Source organism: Lutjanus erythropterus, chromosome 10, assembly GCF_056507025.1.
Source record: "Lutjanus erythropterus isolate fLutEry1 chromosome 10, fLutEry1.hap2, whole genome shotgun sequence".
Classification (NCBI taxonomy): Eukaryota; Metazoa; Chordata; class Actinopteri; order Lutjaniformes; family Lutjanidae; genus Lutjanus; species Lutjanus erythropterus.
Window position 1 is genome coordinate 2,328,142 of NC_139326.1, and position 15,125 is coordinate 2,343,266.

Below are 15,125 nucleotides of genomic sequence, written 5' to 3' on the forward strand. Positions count from 1 at the left end.
CCTACACCACCAGGATCCATCTCCTCTAACGACACGAGTGTGTATGTGTGCTTCATTTTAAGGATACTTCAGCGTATGTTCTCCAGCGCTGGGTTAAGTATAAAAAAACACACCTTAATAAAACACCTGTCAGCCGTAGAGGTATTGCTGTTGCCATAGCAACTATCTCCATTCATTCCTCTCGGTCGACTCTCGAACGCACCGTGTGCGCGCTGCGTTGGACTCTCCTGATTGGACGAGACTCGGGCCATACCATACCGGAAGGAGGGGGGCGGGGAGCTTTCTTAAAGAACACGTGTCCTATATTGACTACAAGAAACACATTTTAGTGTCATATGTGGTTGTGTGCACTTGACCCTAGTCACTAATACAAATCCTCTCTTGTATGTTTGGTGTTGTCACTGATTAAACTGGAGGGCAAAGGAAAATCATTTTATAACAACAATGTAAAGAAAATTATAAATAAGAATAATAAATAGAAGTGAAATTGTCGTTTTTAACACTGTAAACTTCTCTTTCTGTAGCCTATTAGCGTTTCATTGTTTTAGGGTTCCATATATATATATATATATATATATATATATATATATATATATATATATATATATATATATATATATATATACATGTATATAGGATGGACAGGACAGAATAGGATTTGTTACCTCTGTGGATATATACAGATATTTACAGAGGTAGCAAATCCTATGCAGCGGCCATGTTTTTATCATAGCTGGGAATGGACAAATCATAGATGATATAATGAACTGGATACAGTCAGCAAAGATGGTGCCCCTTTTAGTCGCGGACCCCCCTGTTGAAGACCCAAGTCCTATACTCTAGGAAGGGGAGAATGAGACGATGGTTGTGTTCAGCCTTGACAAAACATACAAAACAGAAACGGTGGTGTGTTGAACACCCTGTTGTGTACACAAGCGCACTGCACTGCAACACCTTTTTTAATACCGTTGGGTTTATATATATATATATATATATTGCTGCTGATTGGCACACCCACCAAATGTAATTAATTCAGTCATTAATCATTAATTAATGTTGTTAAATCCACTGGTCCTTTAACTTAAAAAGACACTTCACCCTGAAATCAAAAATGCATATATCTCCTCTGGCCTGTAGTGCTAGGCCTGTTTACCTATCCAGTTTGTTTTGGTGTGAGTTGTCAGGTTTTGGAAATATCAGCTTTAGAGATGCTTGTGTTGCTCCAAAGCGCCAAAAAAAACCCCCATCCCGTTAAAACTGAACCAGCTCTGCAATACAGATGTTATTTTTTATGGTTGGCTTATTAATATTAGGTCTGACATTATAAAGTATGGGGTGTGTTCACAAACTGAGCCTGCTGCCTGACAGGCAAAACTCAGGGAACAAAATCATTTTACATCTCACTTGACTTGACGTGGAAAAAAGTCACAGGGCTTCCGTCCTCTCGTTTCTGTCAATCAAGGCTAAATATGAACACAAATTCTTTTCAGCCCTCAATAGACGTGACTTATTATGTGATTGTCATTTGTTCAGTGTTATAACAAAGTATGATGTGATTGGCTCTGAGTCACAGATGATGTTTGATGTTTGAGGGAACCTTTAACAGGAGGGTGAGATTCGACAGAGTGTCTGTCACTCACTGGCCAATGGAGATCTAAGGTTAGGTAGCTCTGCTCCGCCTCCTGCAAACTGCCAGGCAGCGGCTATAGGAGCAGCTAGCAGCAGCAGCAGCATCGCAAATGTTAGTTTGATGCACACATTGAATGAAAGTCAGAGTAGCAGCTGGCTGTGACCACCAGCAGCTCATAATATTCGCCCTTGGTGAAGGTATCTGGCAGTGTGAAGGCACCTGGTGAGGCTGAACCAGCAGGGACGAGCTCACACTTCGGGAAAGGACGGGTTGGAGACATTTGTGGAAGAGGAAGGTAAGAGAATTCACGTTAGCTGGGCTCTGTCTAAGTGGGAACCCTAGATTTCAGAAACTCTCGTGAGATTTGTAGGTATTGTCTCTTGTTTGTACAATAATTACGTGTTATAGTTTATCAACACTGTGGTTAAGATCCCATTAAGTGTAGAGACAAAAAATACTTCGTTAGGTTTAATAAAAGATCATTTTCTGGATTAAAATGATCACTCTCGCGAGATCTATCGCGGCTCTGGCGTTCCCTTGTTGATACGACCTAGCCGGGCTCCCATAGACCAAGTATTTCAGGTCGTGTCTAGAAGGGAACCCCAGACCCTCGAAAGATCTCGCGAGAGTTACTATTTTAACCCAAAACACAACCTTTTCCTAACCGTACCTAAATGGATGTTGTTTCCGACATTAATAAGTTTTTCACCACAATATAATCACGTTGTAGAACTATTAGTTTGTACAACGAAGCGATATCACGTACAAGTCTCGCGAGAGCGTCACAAATTAAGAGTTCCCTTGTAGACACGACCAGTATTTCTGGTTAGACAGGTAGGTTAGCTAGCTAGCGTCTCTAACATTACTCTTTGGAAATTTCTTGTCATATTTAAGCGTTTGCCTGATTATTACACAGGTTGTATGTCATGAAATTGTTAAACTAGGATAGTTTTATAATTTCGGTGTCATATTCTGGCTCTGTGTGTGCTTTTATGCTAATGCTACTGCCGGTATTGGTGCTGTACCATTAGCATACAGGCTAACTCTCAGATATCATGTTGCATGTCATGAAGACAGGCTGGCTAGCTCCTCGGTCCAGCTAACCTTATGTGGTTAATGTTACAGCCGCACAGTGACCGAGTCCGTGCTCTTGTCTGTCTGTATGTCTGTCTGTATTTCTGGGTATAGGACCGGGCTGTGTGTGGAGATGCAGCGGGTCACGGCGCGGCTCGTCGTCGGGCTGCTCGCAGCGGTGCTGTCGCTGCTGGCCGAGCAGTGCTGGGCGGACGGCGGGGGCCCCAGCCTCGCTGAACGGGTAATCTGGGCTGTGAATGCCGGGGGTGAAGCACATGTAGACGTGCACGGTATTCACTTCAAAAAGGACCCGTTGGAAGGGAAGGTTGGCAAAGGTGAGTGCATGTTATCAACTGCTAATATTAGTCTGTGTGGGCTTCACCTGCTATGAGTGACATTATGAAGGTAGAAGCTGCAGACATTTAGAGCACAAACCTCTGCATGATCTGGCTTCCGCATGTAACCACAAACTAATGAGGAGTCAGCATAGAGGAGCACAGCTCCGCCCCTGTCAGCATGAAGAGGAAGCAGGTGTGATATGATCAGATTAACTGTACAGAGTCATTCTTGGCTCCAGTTGTGAGACAGAAGCCTTTTTCACACAGTCTCCAGTAAATTACGGGGATAATCTTTCAGCACCGCTGGTGGTTTTCACTATTCACACATGCAACTTCATTCAGGAACTGTTATGGGAAATTTACAACAGCCTCCAGCCAAATGCTGGTGAAATATGAAAGTGGCTGGTAGAAATCAGACACAAAATAAATCATTTACTATTGAGTGGCTGGTGAATTTGAACATTTATCTGTCTTGCATTTTACAAAGTTAATTTCCCACCCTGTCAGGAACATTTCAGTCTTGCACCTTTTCACTGCTGGGCAAAGGACAGTCTAGCAGATGATTGAAATCATGGGCATCTAGTTATGTTTAAAAGTGGTAGTGCAAAATTAGTGGCAAACAAGGGGAAAAGAAAATTTTCACTTCATTAGCACCTGAAAGAAGGGTTGTTCCGATTTGAGTATTGGAAAATGCCACCGATACAGCGTAAAATGCGGCATTGGGTATAGTCAGGTAGTTTATGCACCAGTCCGATACCATATAATATACTGGCCCTGAAACAGGACCTTGCTACTTCCTGCAGCAGTGTCTTTTTCACCAAATTTTCTGGACAGTGGAGGAGAGAAATGGCAGTGTTACCTCAGTACTGCAAATTCTGTTTTATTGCAGCCAGTTTGTGTTATTTAGAAGGTCTCTGGAGTCTGGGTTAGGAGAAAGAATAATCTGGTGGATTGTGTGTTGCCTAGTCAGAGTTTCTCCAGGAGTTGCCAGTCTTTAAGCAGAGTTGTGGCAGACGCTGCAAACGTGACTAACTGATTAACGGTACCATAACCCAATGCATAGACAATATTGTACATAATCTATGTTAGTCAACTGCAAATATGGATGCTGATTTCAATCTTTAGTTGCTAATTTGATTTAATTTGGTTTGGTGCGGACAGGTGCTGACTTTTTGAACTGCCTTTATTTTGTGATTGTAAATTGGATTGGACTGAACTGTTTTGGGGTTGTGGGGAAAATAAAATGGACTCTGTACCAAGTTGATTGACCTCTTGAGACTTTAATGTACAGGTGTCAGATTGGTACTCTGTATCAGCTGATTCATTCAGGTCACGAGAAGGACAACTGGTATTGGAACATCTTCACCATAAAGTGCCACTTCCTACTATATAGAGCCTTCGATGATGACTAATTAAGCTGCTCTTTCACTATAAAGTTCATATAAAGCGCTGCAGCTACGATTGTGAATAAGGAACCTCCACATGATAAGAAATTTGTCTTGGACTCACTGCAAGGTGGGTCCCTTAGAGACAAAGCACAGTGCTACAACCACTGCATCTTTACAGCCTGGTACACAATTGCCTTAGATCACTGTAGCACTGGATTTAGCTAAGTTCATAAACTATATGCTTCACAAATCTCAAAGAGTTTGGCAAACCCTGAAACACTTTTCCTCTGTCATGTCTGGAAGGGAACTCTTGATTTGCGAAACTCTTGTCTTTGTGTATGTTGTTCCTGCATTGTGACATAGATTAATGATTACATAAACAGTTCTTTGACTGCCATGTTCCTGGCAGTTATAAGAGACATATTCTATCGCGTACATGTACATCCAACTTTGCCCCATCCTCTACATCTTAGTTTTATAGCAGTTACTGGCGTTGTCAAGTGCACTGAGCTGAGTGAGGAGTGAGACGAAAATAGCCTGCAGAGCCAGACCCTTAAAAACATCCAACACTGTGAGTTAAGGATTTATAATAACCAAATCAGAGTTGGTGGTTGTTGGGACAGTGTAAAGACTAACAAAGATAGTTTGGGTGAGTTTCCATGTTTTTTCTGTCAAGTTTGAATGAAGTGTGTTTTATGAGGCGTTAACGAGCCAATTAAGCTCGTCTTTTATCAGTGAAAGAGAGAAGCTTGAATTCAGAAGTTGCATGGTTGTATTTCATGTGGAAAATATGTCTAAGAATGTTTAATTTCTTGACACTTAATGAGTTTATTTTGTTTAGTGGACATAGTGAATGTATGTAATGTAGTGAGTTCACTGCTTGCACACATCTCCCAGCTGAGATTCAGGAGGAGGTGGGAGGGGGCCAATTGATGTGCTGATTGCCAATTGGAAATTTTTAACATATCGCCCAATTTAGCAGTTACCATCCATAGGTGTTGCATTTCTGCCATCTACTGGACTGTCTCTTACCCCATGCATTCTAGCATTGCCGTGACATGTGTGAGGTCGGGGTCTTGAGTCACATGACTTGACTCGAGTCAGGCTTAAGTCGCAAAGGTGAGGACTCGAGATTTGACTGACTGATAAGACTGAATGTGACTTTGACTCTATATTTGTGACTTGAGACTTGACTTTAGGTAGACGACTCAAAAATACTTGATTTTTAAAAAAAAAACAACAAATATTTGCATTATTCTAGATATTCGGAAGTTATATTTTGTTTTTGAAATGTGATTGATAACCAGTTAAACTATGCAGACATGTTACTAGCTAACACAGTTGCATGCTCATGCATATTGTTTCTGTAAAAGTCTCACAGTCCTTTTTTACTGATCCCCACGCAATGTCAAATATTAGTCAGATTTATAAGTGTAATCAGGCTGCAATAGTTTTCATTAACGTTGAAAATTAAACTTTTCATGGCCACTGTTTTGTAACTGATGTAAATGTGGAAACTAGAAGAGATCAGAATTTCATATGACTCGTGACGTACTTGACTTATGGTACATTCAAATACAACAAGTCAGGGGAAAAAAACCTGATTGTCCTTGATAGGAACGCATTCTGCTGTAGTTTGTGAATAAAAACACTGTGGCAACATGTCCAAGGACAGAACTGTGAGTACAACTGATTTAATGAGACACAAGTGCTGACAAAGAGTTTTCACTATTGTTGATGTGTGGAGAAGCCATATTAGATTTTGAGGGCGGGATTGGTGAGGTTCCTTCGACTTTTTGAATCATCTGAATCAGGGGTTTTCCAGTTGAAATTCCCAACTGGGAACTCAGATATTCTGACTTCCCAGTTAAAATGGAATGCACCATTATAGTAGGGACTTGACTAAACTTTCTTGATAACTTGGGACTTGTTTGAAACTTGAAGGTTGAGCCTTCAGGCTTGCTTGTGACTTATTCCTGCCTCTGTAAGAAGAAAATGTGCTTGACTGTAGCTGCATGTGTGACCAGTGAAAACCACTAGCAGTGCCTGAAAGGTCATCGCAGTAATTTACCAGGAAGTGTGTGTGAAAGAGGCTGACCCCATGTAGAAAATGTTCCTGGACATTTAAGAAATAAACTGCATATTTGAAAGGGGTTAAAGATACTGTAATTGCAAGTTGGAGTGAACACAGTGTGGTAACATGCCATTTGAGACAGAAGAGTTCTGTGTTTCGCTGAGTGCAGGGAAAGGTCAGTGCTTGTGCAGCTTGCAGTTTGGTGCTTTGCTTCACGTAAAACCTGATCAGTTTTCCAGTAATGCAGCTGTTAATGTGGTCTTGTGAACACACTGAACCTTACGCTGTGTTCTTCGTTGCAGCATCTGATTATGGGGTGCGTCTGCCAATCCTGCGCTCCAGTCCAGAGGACCAGATCCTCTATCAGACAGAGCGCTACAATGAGGACACCTTTGGATATGATATTCCCATTCGAGAGGAAGGAGACTATATACTAGTCATGAAGTATGCAGAAGTTTACTTCGCCCAGTCACAGCAAAAGGTACGTCAGTTAACTGACTTTAACTTTAACTATCTTTTTCACAGAAGCCATATTGACATGAAATATTAGGGTAAACAAAAGTTTTATAAATGTTACTAATCAAGGCTCCATTCAAATCCAACAGAGTCTGGATGCTGCTATTGTGCATGTTGGCTCACTAGAAAGACTACGCTAAATGAAACAGCACCTTAATTAGTATAATTGATAAAATCTGTTTACCCTATTATAACCCTGATTCCAGAAAAGTTGAGACTCTGTGTAAAACATAAATAAAAACAGAATGCAGATACTTTTCTACCTATATTAACTTAAATACAGTATAAAGACAAGATATTTAATGTTCAAAGTCTGAAACTTTATTGTTTTTTGTAAATACACACTACACACAGGATCGTGTTTATCACTGTGATGCATGAGCTTTTCATTTAATGACACTCAGTCAGTTTTTGTTGAAGTTTTGAAAGTGAAATTTTTTCTCATTCTTGCTTGATATACGAGTTCAGCTGCTTAACAGTCCGTGGTCTCTGTCGTATTTTGTGCTTCGTAATGCACCACACATTTTCACTGGGAGACAGGTCTGGATTGCAGGCAGGTCAGTCTAGTACCTGAACTTTTACTATGAAGACACACTATTGGAACACGCCCACAATGTGTCCTGACATCATCTCGCTGAAATAAGCAGTGACATCTCTGAAAAAGATGTCTGGATGGCAGCATATGTTGCTGTTTTATGAAGTTGGTGCTGGTAACAATCTGCATGGTCCTTTTCCTCTTTAGCCCAGAGGACACGATGTCCATGATTTGTGAAAACAATCTGAAATGTGGACTCGTCAGACCACAGACCACTTTCCCACTTTGCGTCAGTCCGTCTCAGATGAGTTCGGGTCCAGAGATGGTAAAATCTCTAAATTCCTGCAGTTTTGTGTTGACAAATGTTCTTCAACTGTTGCACACAGTTTTTCACAAAGTAGTTAACCTCACACATGCTTGTGAATGACTGAGCCTTTCAAGCACACCCCTTTAATACCTGATCGTGATACTGTCACCTGTTATTAATTCACCTGTTTATCTATGGGATGTTCTAAACATGTTTTTTAAGCATTTCACAGCTCTCAGTCTTTTGTTGCTCCCATTCTAACTTTGAATTGAGTTGCAGACATCAAATTCAATATGAGTGTATATTTACAAAAACAATTAAGTTAATGAGTTTGAACATTAAGTAACTTGTCATTTTATCATGTTCACTTTTATACAAGTTGAAAATGGTGGCATTCTGTTGTTATTTACATTTTACAGAGTCCCAACTATTCTACCTACCAATATGGCTGTTTTGATTGATTGACTGCACTACGACTACTAGGCGGTGTGTGTGTGTGTGTGTGTGTGTGTTGCCCCTTTTCCACCAGGGCGGTTCGAGGGCCTAATCTTGGCCTGGTTCTTCCTGTTTTGACAGCCAAAGAACAAGGAAAACTGGTTATAGAGCAGCACCAAGACTTTGCTGGTCTAGAACAAAGAACTGTCTGGCTGGGGGTGGGATTATCATTGCCAACAAGATCAACTAAAGCTTTGGGTCGTGTCTAGATGGTAACCCTAGATTTGTGAAACTCTCACATTGATTCAGCACAGGATTTTGGATGTCAGGGAGGATGTTATGGTGGAGCCTGGGGTTTATGTCTCATGTGAAACCAAAAGTCAAGTTGCCTTTTTAGTTTCAGACTTAGCTACTTATTTGCAACTTTCTGTTGCAGTTTAGGCAACAAAACTACTTGGTTTGGTTTAGGAAAAGATCACAAACAGTGACCATTTCTGAAAAACCAGAGCTGGTGTAGTTTAGAGCTTCAGTATGGGTGTGAATTTGAAGCATGTGCACTGTGGTCCTCAACAGAGGTGTGTGTTAGGCTGTTCATCATCACTGATTTGATGTTTTTCCAGGTGTTTGACGTCCGTCTAAATGGCCATGTGGTGGTGAAGGACCTGGACATCTTTGATCGAGTGGGTCACAGCACCGCTCATGATGAGATTGTCCCCTTCTCTATTCGACGTGGGAAGCTGAGCGTGCAGGGAGAGGTGTCGACTTTCAACGGCAAGCTCACTGTGGAGTTTGTAAAGGTGAGAAGCTCTTTTTAATTAGAATTATCTGAGATGTTTCTGGATATTATTGTCTGCTAGAGGGGAGTGTCAGTGTACATATTTTACCACAACACTTACTAAGATTTTGACAGCTTTCTCTTTGATTTGTCAAGCTTGTTGAAACAGGTTGAGGTTAAACATAATGCAGGAACAGATTATGTGAAAATATATATATACTATTGCAGTGTTATTAACAGGCTGTTTGCTCTTATCTATGTTAACTGTGATGGTCACACTGGTGGAGATATTCAAGTGTTAAGAGTTCTGAAGATGACAGATGAGCATTATATAATTTTTTGTATCGCACTGTTTATTCTTCCCAACATGTGTTAAAGTGGTGTCTGAGTTATTTATGTAATTTATTCATTTCAGGGATGTTGTAATGAGTAATTTCCCTGTCAATTAAACATTAAATTTAGACAGTCGACTAGTCTCAAAATAAGAAAACACTCCATAAATGATGTCATATTGGTTTGCCGAACGTGGCTAACGTTTGCAGTGCTAGTAGCACTATTATTGGAAACCTTAGTCTGACAAAGAACCCTTGACAAACCTTTTGTTCCAAAAAGTGTTCCTCAGAAGCACATTGCTCTGGGTAGAACTACAGCCCTTCAGGAAGAACCCTTATTTCCAAGAATGTAGCCTATAAAACATAATATAAAGGGCTACATAGTCCGATAGTATTATTAAATTAAATTATTTTTATTTTTTTAAATTAAATTTTACATGATCGATCAAATTCATAACAACTGATGAATTGATCATCGATTAATTGTTATCATCCCTGCTCAAAACAGTGAGCTGTGGTGTGCAACAGGCTTTGAGATATGTTTTCTCTCATTTGGTGCATGGTGCCCAATCAACAACAGCGTGTGTGTAAACACCACCATATTGGAAAGGCAGTAAAGTGCAGAACGTTTGCCTACAAGGGCCACCATGACGCACAACAGCTGATTCCCTTAAAGAAATGTTATAAATATAAGTTACTTTATCATTGAAAATGTCATTACATTTAAGTAAATTAACTCTGATGATACAACTGTACTGATGCAAGTTAATTTAAGTTTATTCTGTGTAAAAAAAGTTTAGTTTTTTATAGTTTGGCTTTTGTATATGAAACAAACAAGATATAATAAAGTTAATACAAGTATTTACCAAAATGTTGAACTGTTCCTTTAAAATGACAGAATTCATTTCAGACCTGAGCCTTGTGGAATATTGCCGTCATCGTAACTTATATTGGAACGTGACACTTTGGACTCATTCAAATATGAGACCGATATGTAAAATCAGCAAATTTGCATCATGAACATGTTTGAAAGGAGCCAGTTGGAGTGTGTGTGTGTCATGCAAATAACTGACAACAGGCCAACATCTGTTCTGCCTTCATCATATTTGTATACCTGTCATCGCAGAGCGCAGTGATTAATTTTACTCACTAGTTCAACTCCAGTTTGTCCTCCTTTAACTCAAGTTAGTTTCATTTTCACTTCTCAGAGATAAAACAGCTGCTTACTGTGATTTAGAAAAAGTCATTACAATACAAAAAGCTGTTGTGGGTCATATACACAGTTGTGCTGTTAAGCCTGGATGACTCTGGAGTCTGTAGTCTGCCTCTAAATAAAGTTATGAGGACCATGAATTCATCACCAATAAAAATGGACTCTTATTGCTCGCTGTCTCTGATGAGGTTAGTAACTCTGCCACCTCTCGTCATATTTTACTGTCTGGTCATATATCAGTCATTTCCTGCCATAGGCTGGCAGCAGCAGTAGTGTTTGGTAATTTGGTTTGAGTGTCTCCCCTTCACACTTCGTACAACCTCATGTATTGCAGTTCACTTCTCATCTGAAGTCATAACTTTTTATTGACTGACAGGCTAAACGTTGTTGTGAGGAGAGGCTTGTCAAATGGTGGAATGTTTGTGTATCTGTGTTGGTCAAATTCAATCTGCTGCTGCAGAGCTTAGCAAGAATGCCCATAACTATATTCAAAAATAATTTAAAACTGAACTGAAATGTGTTATTAAAGGGATAGTTCACCCAAAAATGAAAATTCATGCCACAATAGGCTTGTTTGAGATGAATTGTGCTTTTCAAAGTAGACGAGATCAAGCGGCCGCAGCAGGAGGCGGTGACAAAAAGCTGCAGTCAAATCGGCCAGTTTCCAGCAGAAACAGGAAATGACACTAACATTAACTGGTAGATCACCTGTTGGCTACCTGTAGTCTGCAGACCACGTTCATAGCTGAAGAGATAAAGTGTGTTCTCGATCGCTGATAGAAGTTTAAATAGAAGAGATCATTGCACAACGTAAGACTAATATATCTAGCATTAAATATTACAATTACACTGAAAATTAGTATTTTATATGAAATTAAGAGCCAATCAGAGCCTGCCAGCTCGTTGTTCAGGTGATAGCCAGGAACTTGAAAACAAGTGGTCAACAACTGTGGCACCTGGCTCTAATCAGTCAGGATCTTATAAGTCTGAGTCCAGATTTAAGTGTAGTTTTTGCCACAGAATGACTTTCACTTGGAATCATCTTGTCAACATTTGTTGAACATCTACTTGTTTAATTAGCTCGCATTTGCATCACTGCAGTACTTCAGTAGTGCAGGACGTCACAGAGATCAGCTTTGATTCTGTAGTTTCTCACAAATACTGATGAGGTTGCTAAAGGCTGTAGAGATGTTTTTTCCCTTCTAACATGATTAGTATTCCCTTAAGACCTTGGCTCTAATGAATGAAAGATTTTGGCAGTGGGTTTGTAGACCATGTGTCTGTTGGGTGGCATACTCCAGAAGTCTTTTTCTGCAGTGACCTCTTTCTTTGTATTTTTTGTGTAACACTGGCCCTGTCTGCATTTAAATCTGCAGATAAAAGTGGGACACGCTGTTCACTCTTTTTGCAATGTTAAAACTATTCAAACAATGAAATGACAAAATCTCCCTAACACGAGCATTTTTGTTTTGCACTCTCTGCCTGTCCAGCAGAAAGCCACCTGCACCGAATGTTTGTTCTTTCTTTTTTCAGTATCACACAGTTGGTGTGATAATTTTAGAATGAAAACAAAGAAGGATTTTGTTAATGGTTGTGTTTGTGTCAAGCTGAGCATCATACTAAGATAAAGGTGCTGCAGCCATTAATAAGATGTCTCCTTAATGCATGAAAGATTATGAATCATTGCTGTTGCTTTTTTACTCATGTGTTCTGTTTTTCAGGGTTATTACGACAACCCGAAGGTTTGTGCTCTCTATGTAATGAAGGGGACATTAGAAGGTGAGTCCTCACACTGCAAACATTACCTTGAGTGTTTTGCATTTGCACCCACAGTATTGTATAGATTACAATGTTTGCTCAACTAGATATAAGCACATTAGTACAGTAGTTGTAGACTTGAAGCCTGTTTACATCTGGCATTAGAATGTGTCTCCAGTGACCACTTGTGATCAGATCTCACTTTTGACTCTCAAAATTAAGCAAATTTCAGCTGGGGATATTGTGGTTACTAGTTCAAATGTGAAATCAAATAGAAACATCTGCTATACATTAATCAATGCACCGTCCACTTTTATTTTATAATTTTGTGCTTTGTTGTTTTAACTGAGTTGAACTCCAGAAAGATTTTGCCTTTTTGTGGAATACACCCCCAGGTGCACATCTTCATCTGTAAATAAAACAGATTTTGTTCGAGTTTTTGTAATCATGAGCCTTTTTGGTGAGGTTACTTAAAACTTTTAATGAATTACACACAAAAAAAACAACTTTCTTTTGCAATTTTCACTTTCTCGCACAATTTACTTGCAGAAAAAAAAGCCTAATAACATTGCAACATGCATCGCAATTGTTTTAGAAAAGTGACATTGTAGGCGGCAACTATCTCAAAGACAGCGCAAGAAATCCTAGAGGGAGTGGTTTATATAGCACCATCATCCTACAGAAATCTACGTCATGTCATGTGGGAAAAGGTTTATAGAATTGCTTGGAAAAATAGCATTCTAACCCAAAAACGTCTGTATTTCTATCAAAATCTGAATGTTTCAGGGGCATTGAATACACGAGGATTATAACTGGGAAGCTACAGAATGATATGAAAACCTCAAAAACCCACAAATGAAATGTAGTCGCCCATTAATATATGGTCTGTGCCCAAGACTCATGTTAGTACCAGGTGTGAACAAGGCCCAAGTTGGAGCAGCTTTTTACCCAAGTCTCTCAATACATCCAGACTGTGAGATTTAGACTGAACTCACACTTTCTAATTTGACAGATGTGCCAAAGCTTCAGCCTCACCCTGGCTTGGAGAAGCCTGAGGAAGAGGAGGAAGAAGAAGAGGACAGTGAGGGAGGCGAGGAAGGTGGGAAGAAAAAGGTCCCAGCAGGTTCCAAGTACAGGGTCCAGTCGGGCCCCCGAACACCAAACCCATACGCAGCCGACAACAGCAGCCTAATGTTTCCCATCCTGGTGGCGTTCGGGGTGTTCATCCCCACACTGTTCTGCCTCTGTCGGCTGTGAGACCTCACACAGACGAGACGGACGTGAGACTTATGAAGAGAGGGGGAGGGAAGGGGGGGAGGAGGGGTAGGAGGGGTCAGGGTGACAACAGCAGCACAGGTAAAAAGCATACGTTCACCGGAGAGAGCTCGGAGGACAAAAAGAGACAAGAACTTTTCGGAAAGCCACTGAGAGGTGAAGCGAACGCTGCTGTCAGATTCTACCGTTCTGAGGAGAGGAGGGGGAGGAGCTGTAGGACGTGAGTGCTGTGCGCTTCTTTGTGAATGTGTTTCGCATCCACCTCTGCTGACCCTGTTGAACAATGTTAGTCATTTCCACTCAGAGACTGGGCAGGGTTTTACAAATGCCAGTCTTCATGGTTTGTAACCACATTTCAGCAGCTGAGGGTGCTCAGGAGTGATCGGTCTGGGCCCGTTTTTTTAAACTAAAAGCATTGTTTTGTACTGGGTGTAGCCAGGAAGCACACTCTGTTTAACACTCCTGCTCAGCGTCTGGTCAGACATGTTACCTGCAAATTGGAAATGATGGTTAAATAGATTAGAAACCAGGAGTCAGACAGTTGCCATTTGAGAGGCTCCATTTTTCTCAACTTCTCACATTTTTGTGTCTTTCCACTCACATCTCGTTAGTCCATTGTTGACGTGCCATCATCTACCTGCTGCAAGTTGTTGAAAGAAGAAAATAATTGTTCTTGAACCAGATGGCGGGATTATTCGCTGTCAAAGTCAGTTTGCCTTTTCATAAACATAGGTGATAGGTGATGCATAATAGACTTCTTTGGCTTTTTACTGTTTTGGAGCCATGAAAAGTGTCTTCAACAGCGATCAAATATTCAGTTTCTTTTTTTTTCAAGGATGGATCCATTTTAAGGGCCCTTTCACACCGTCCTCCTTTCGGTCCGGACTTCCAGACTTTTCACTTTGATCTGGACAAAAAAAATTGCGGCCCTGACACCTCCTCCAGACCAAACAGCCAAACTTCGGTCCAACGAAAAGAGGTGGTCTTGGTTCATATCAAATTAAACCAGGGTTTTGTGTGTTCCTAGAGTAAATTTTTTATTTTTTATTTTTTATTTTTTTTGGATAGCCCAACTCTTGGACCAAACAGAGGAAGTACAGGCCAGTCATCATCAGCTGTAGTCACCCATGGTGATTTTATAAAGAGTCAGTTGGAAGAAACTCACCAACACTTTTTCACACTTTTTAATTTTCTGAGAGAATGAAAGAGAGGGGGAACTGAACTGATAACATGCCACCGTCACACTTGGGCCTGCCAACAAACCAATCAGCTGCAGTGTAGAGAGACGCAGCTCATGTAGGTGATGATCAGGTCTGGGCGATGTCTGCTGAATTGGCAGATGACGTCAACCATGAAACATGCAGTTGTGGTGGAAGATGAAGCTGTTGCTGGCTTTATAGGGGTCTTCATTTCTGCTTCACGTGTCTGTAACTTAGTTGTTTTAAAACAAAAAACAAATAAATAAAGGGGACATG

General features: G+C 40.5%; 1 protein-coding gene across 2 annotated transcripts; it reads left to right on the forward strand.

Annotated features, from left to right (window-relative positions):
- Positions 1 to 1,552: 1,552 nt before the first annotated feature.
- On the forward strand, positions 1,553 to 14,234 carry mlec (malectin). 2 transcript variants are annotated; one of them, XM_084729418.1, is made up of 6 exons: positions 1,553 to 1,925; positions 2,819 to 3,039; positions 6,807 to 6,985; positions 8,918 to 9,094; positions 12,339 to 12,396; positions 13,388 to 14,234. In XM_084729418.1, the coding sequence occupies exons 2-6, from the start codon at positions 2,838 to 2,840 to the stop codon at positions 13,630 to 13,632; spliced, it is 861 nt and encodes a 286-aa protein (XP_084585544.1). In that variant the 5' UTR covers positions 1,553 to 1,925; positions 2,819 to 2,837; the 3' UTR covers positions 13,633 to 14,234. The 2 variants fall into 2 exon arrangements, with proteins under 2 accessions (XP_084585544.1, XP_084585546.1); XM_084729420.1 differs by lacking the exon at positions 1,553 to 1,925 and adding an exon at positions 2,325 to 2,464.
- Positions 14,235 to 15,125: the final 891 nt, after the last annotated feature.

Coding starts and splice junctions, on each gene's coding strand:
- mlec (XM_084729418.1), top strand. CDS start 2,838: ATGCAGCGGGTCACGGCGCGGCTCGTCGTCGGGCTGCTCGCAGCGGTG. Junction 9,095..12,338: donor TCACTGTGGAGTTTGTAAAG/GTGAGAAGCTCT, acceptor TCTGTTTTTCAG/GGTTATTACGACAACCCGAA. Junction 12,397..13,387: donor AATGAAGGGGACATTAGAAG/GTGAGTCCTCAC, acceptor CTAATTTGACAG/ATGTGCCAAAGCTTCAGCCT.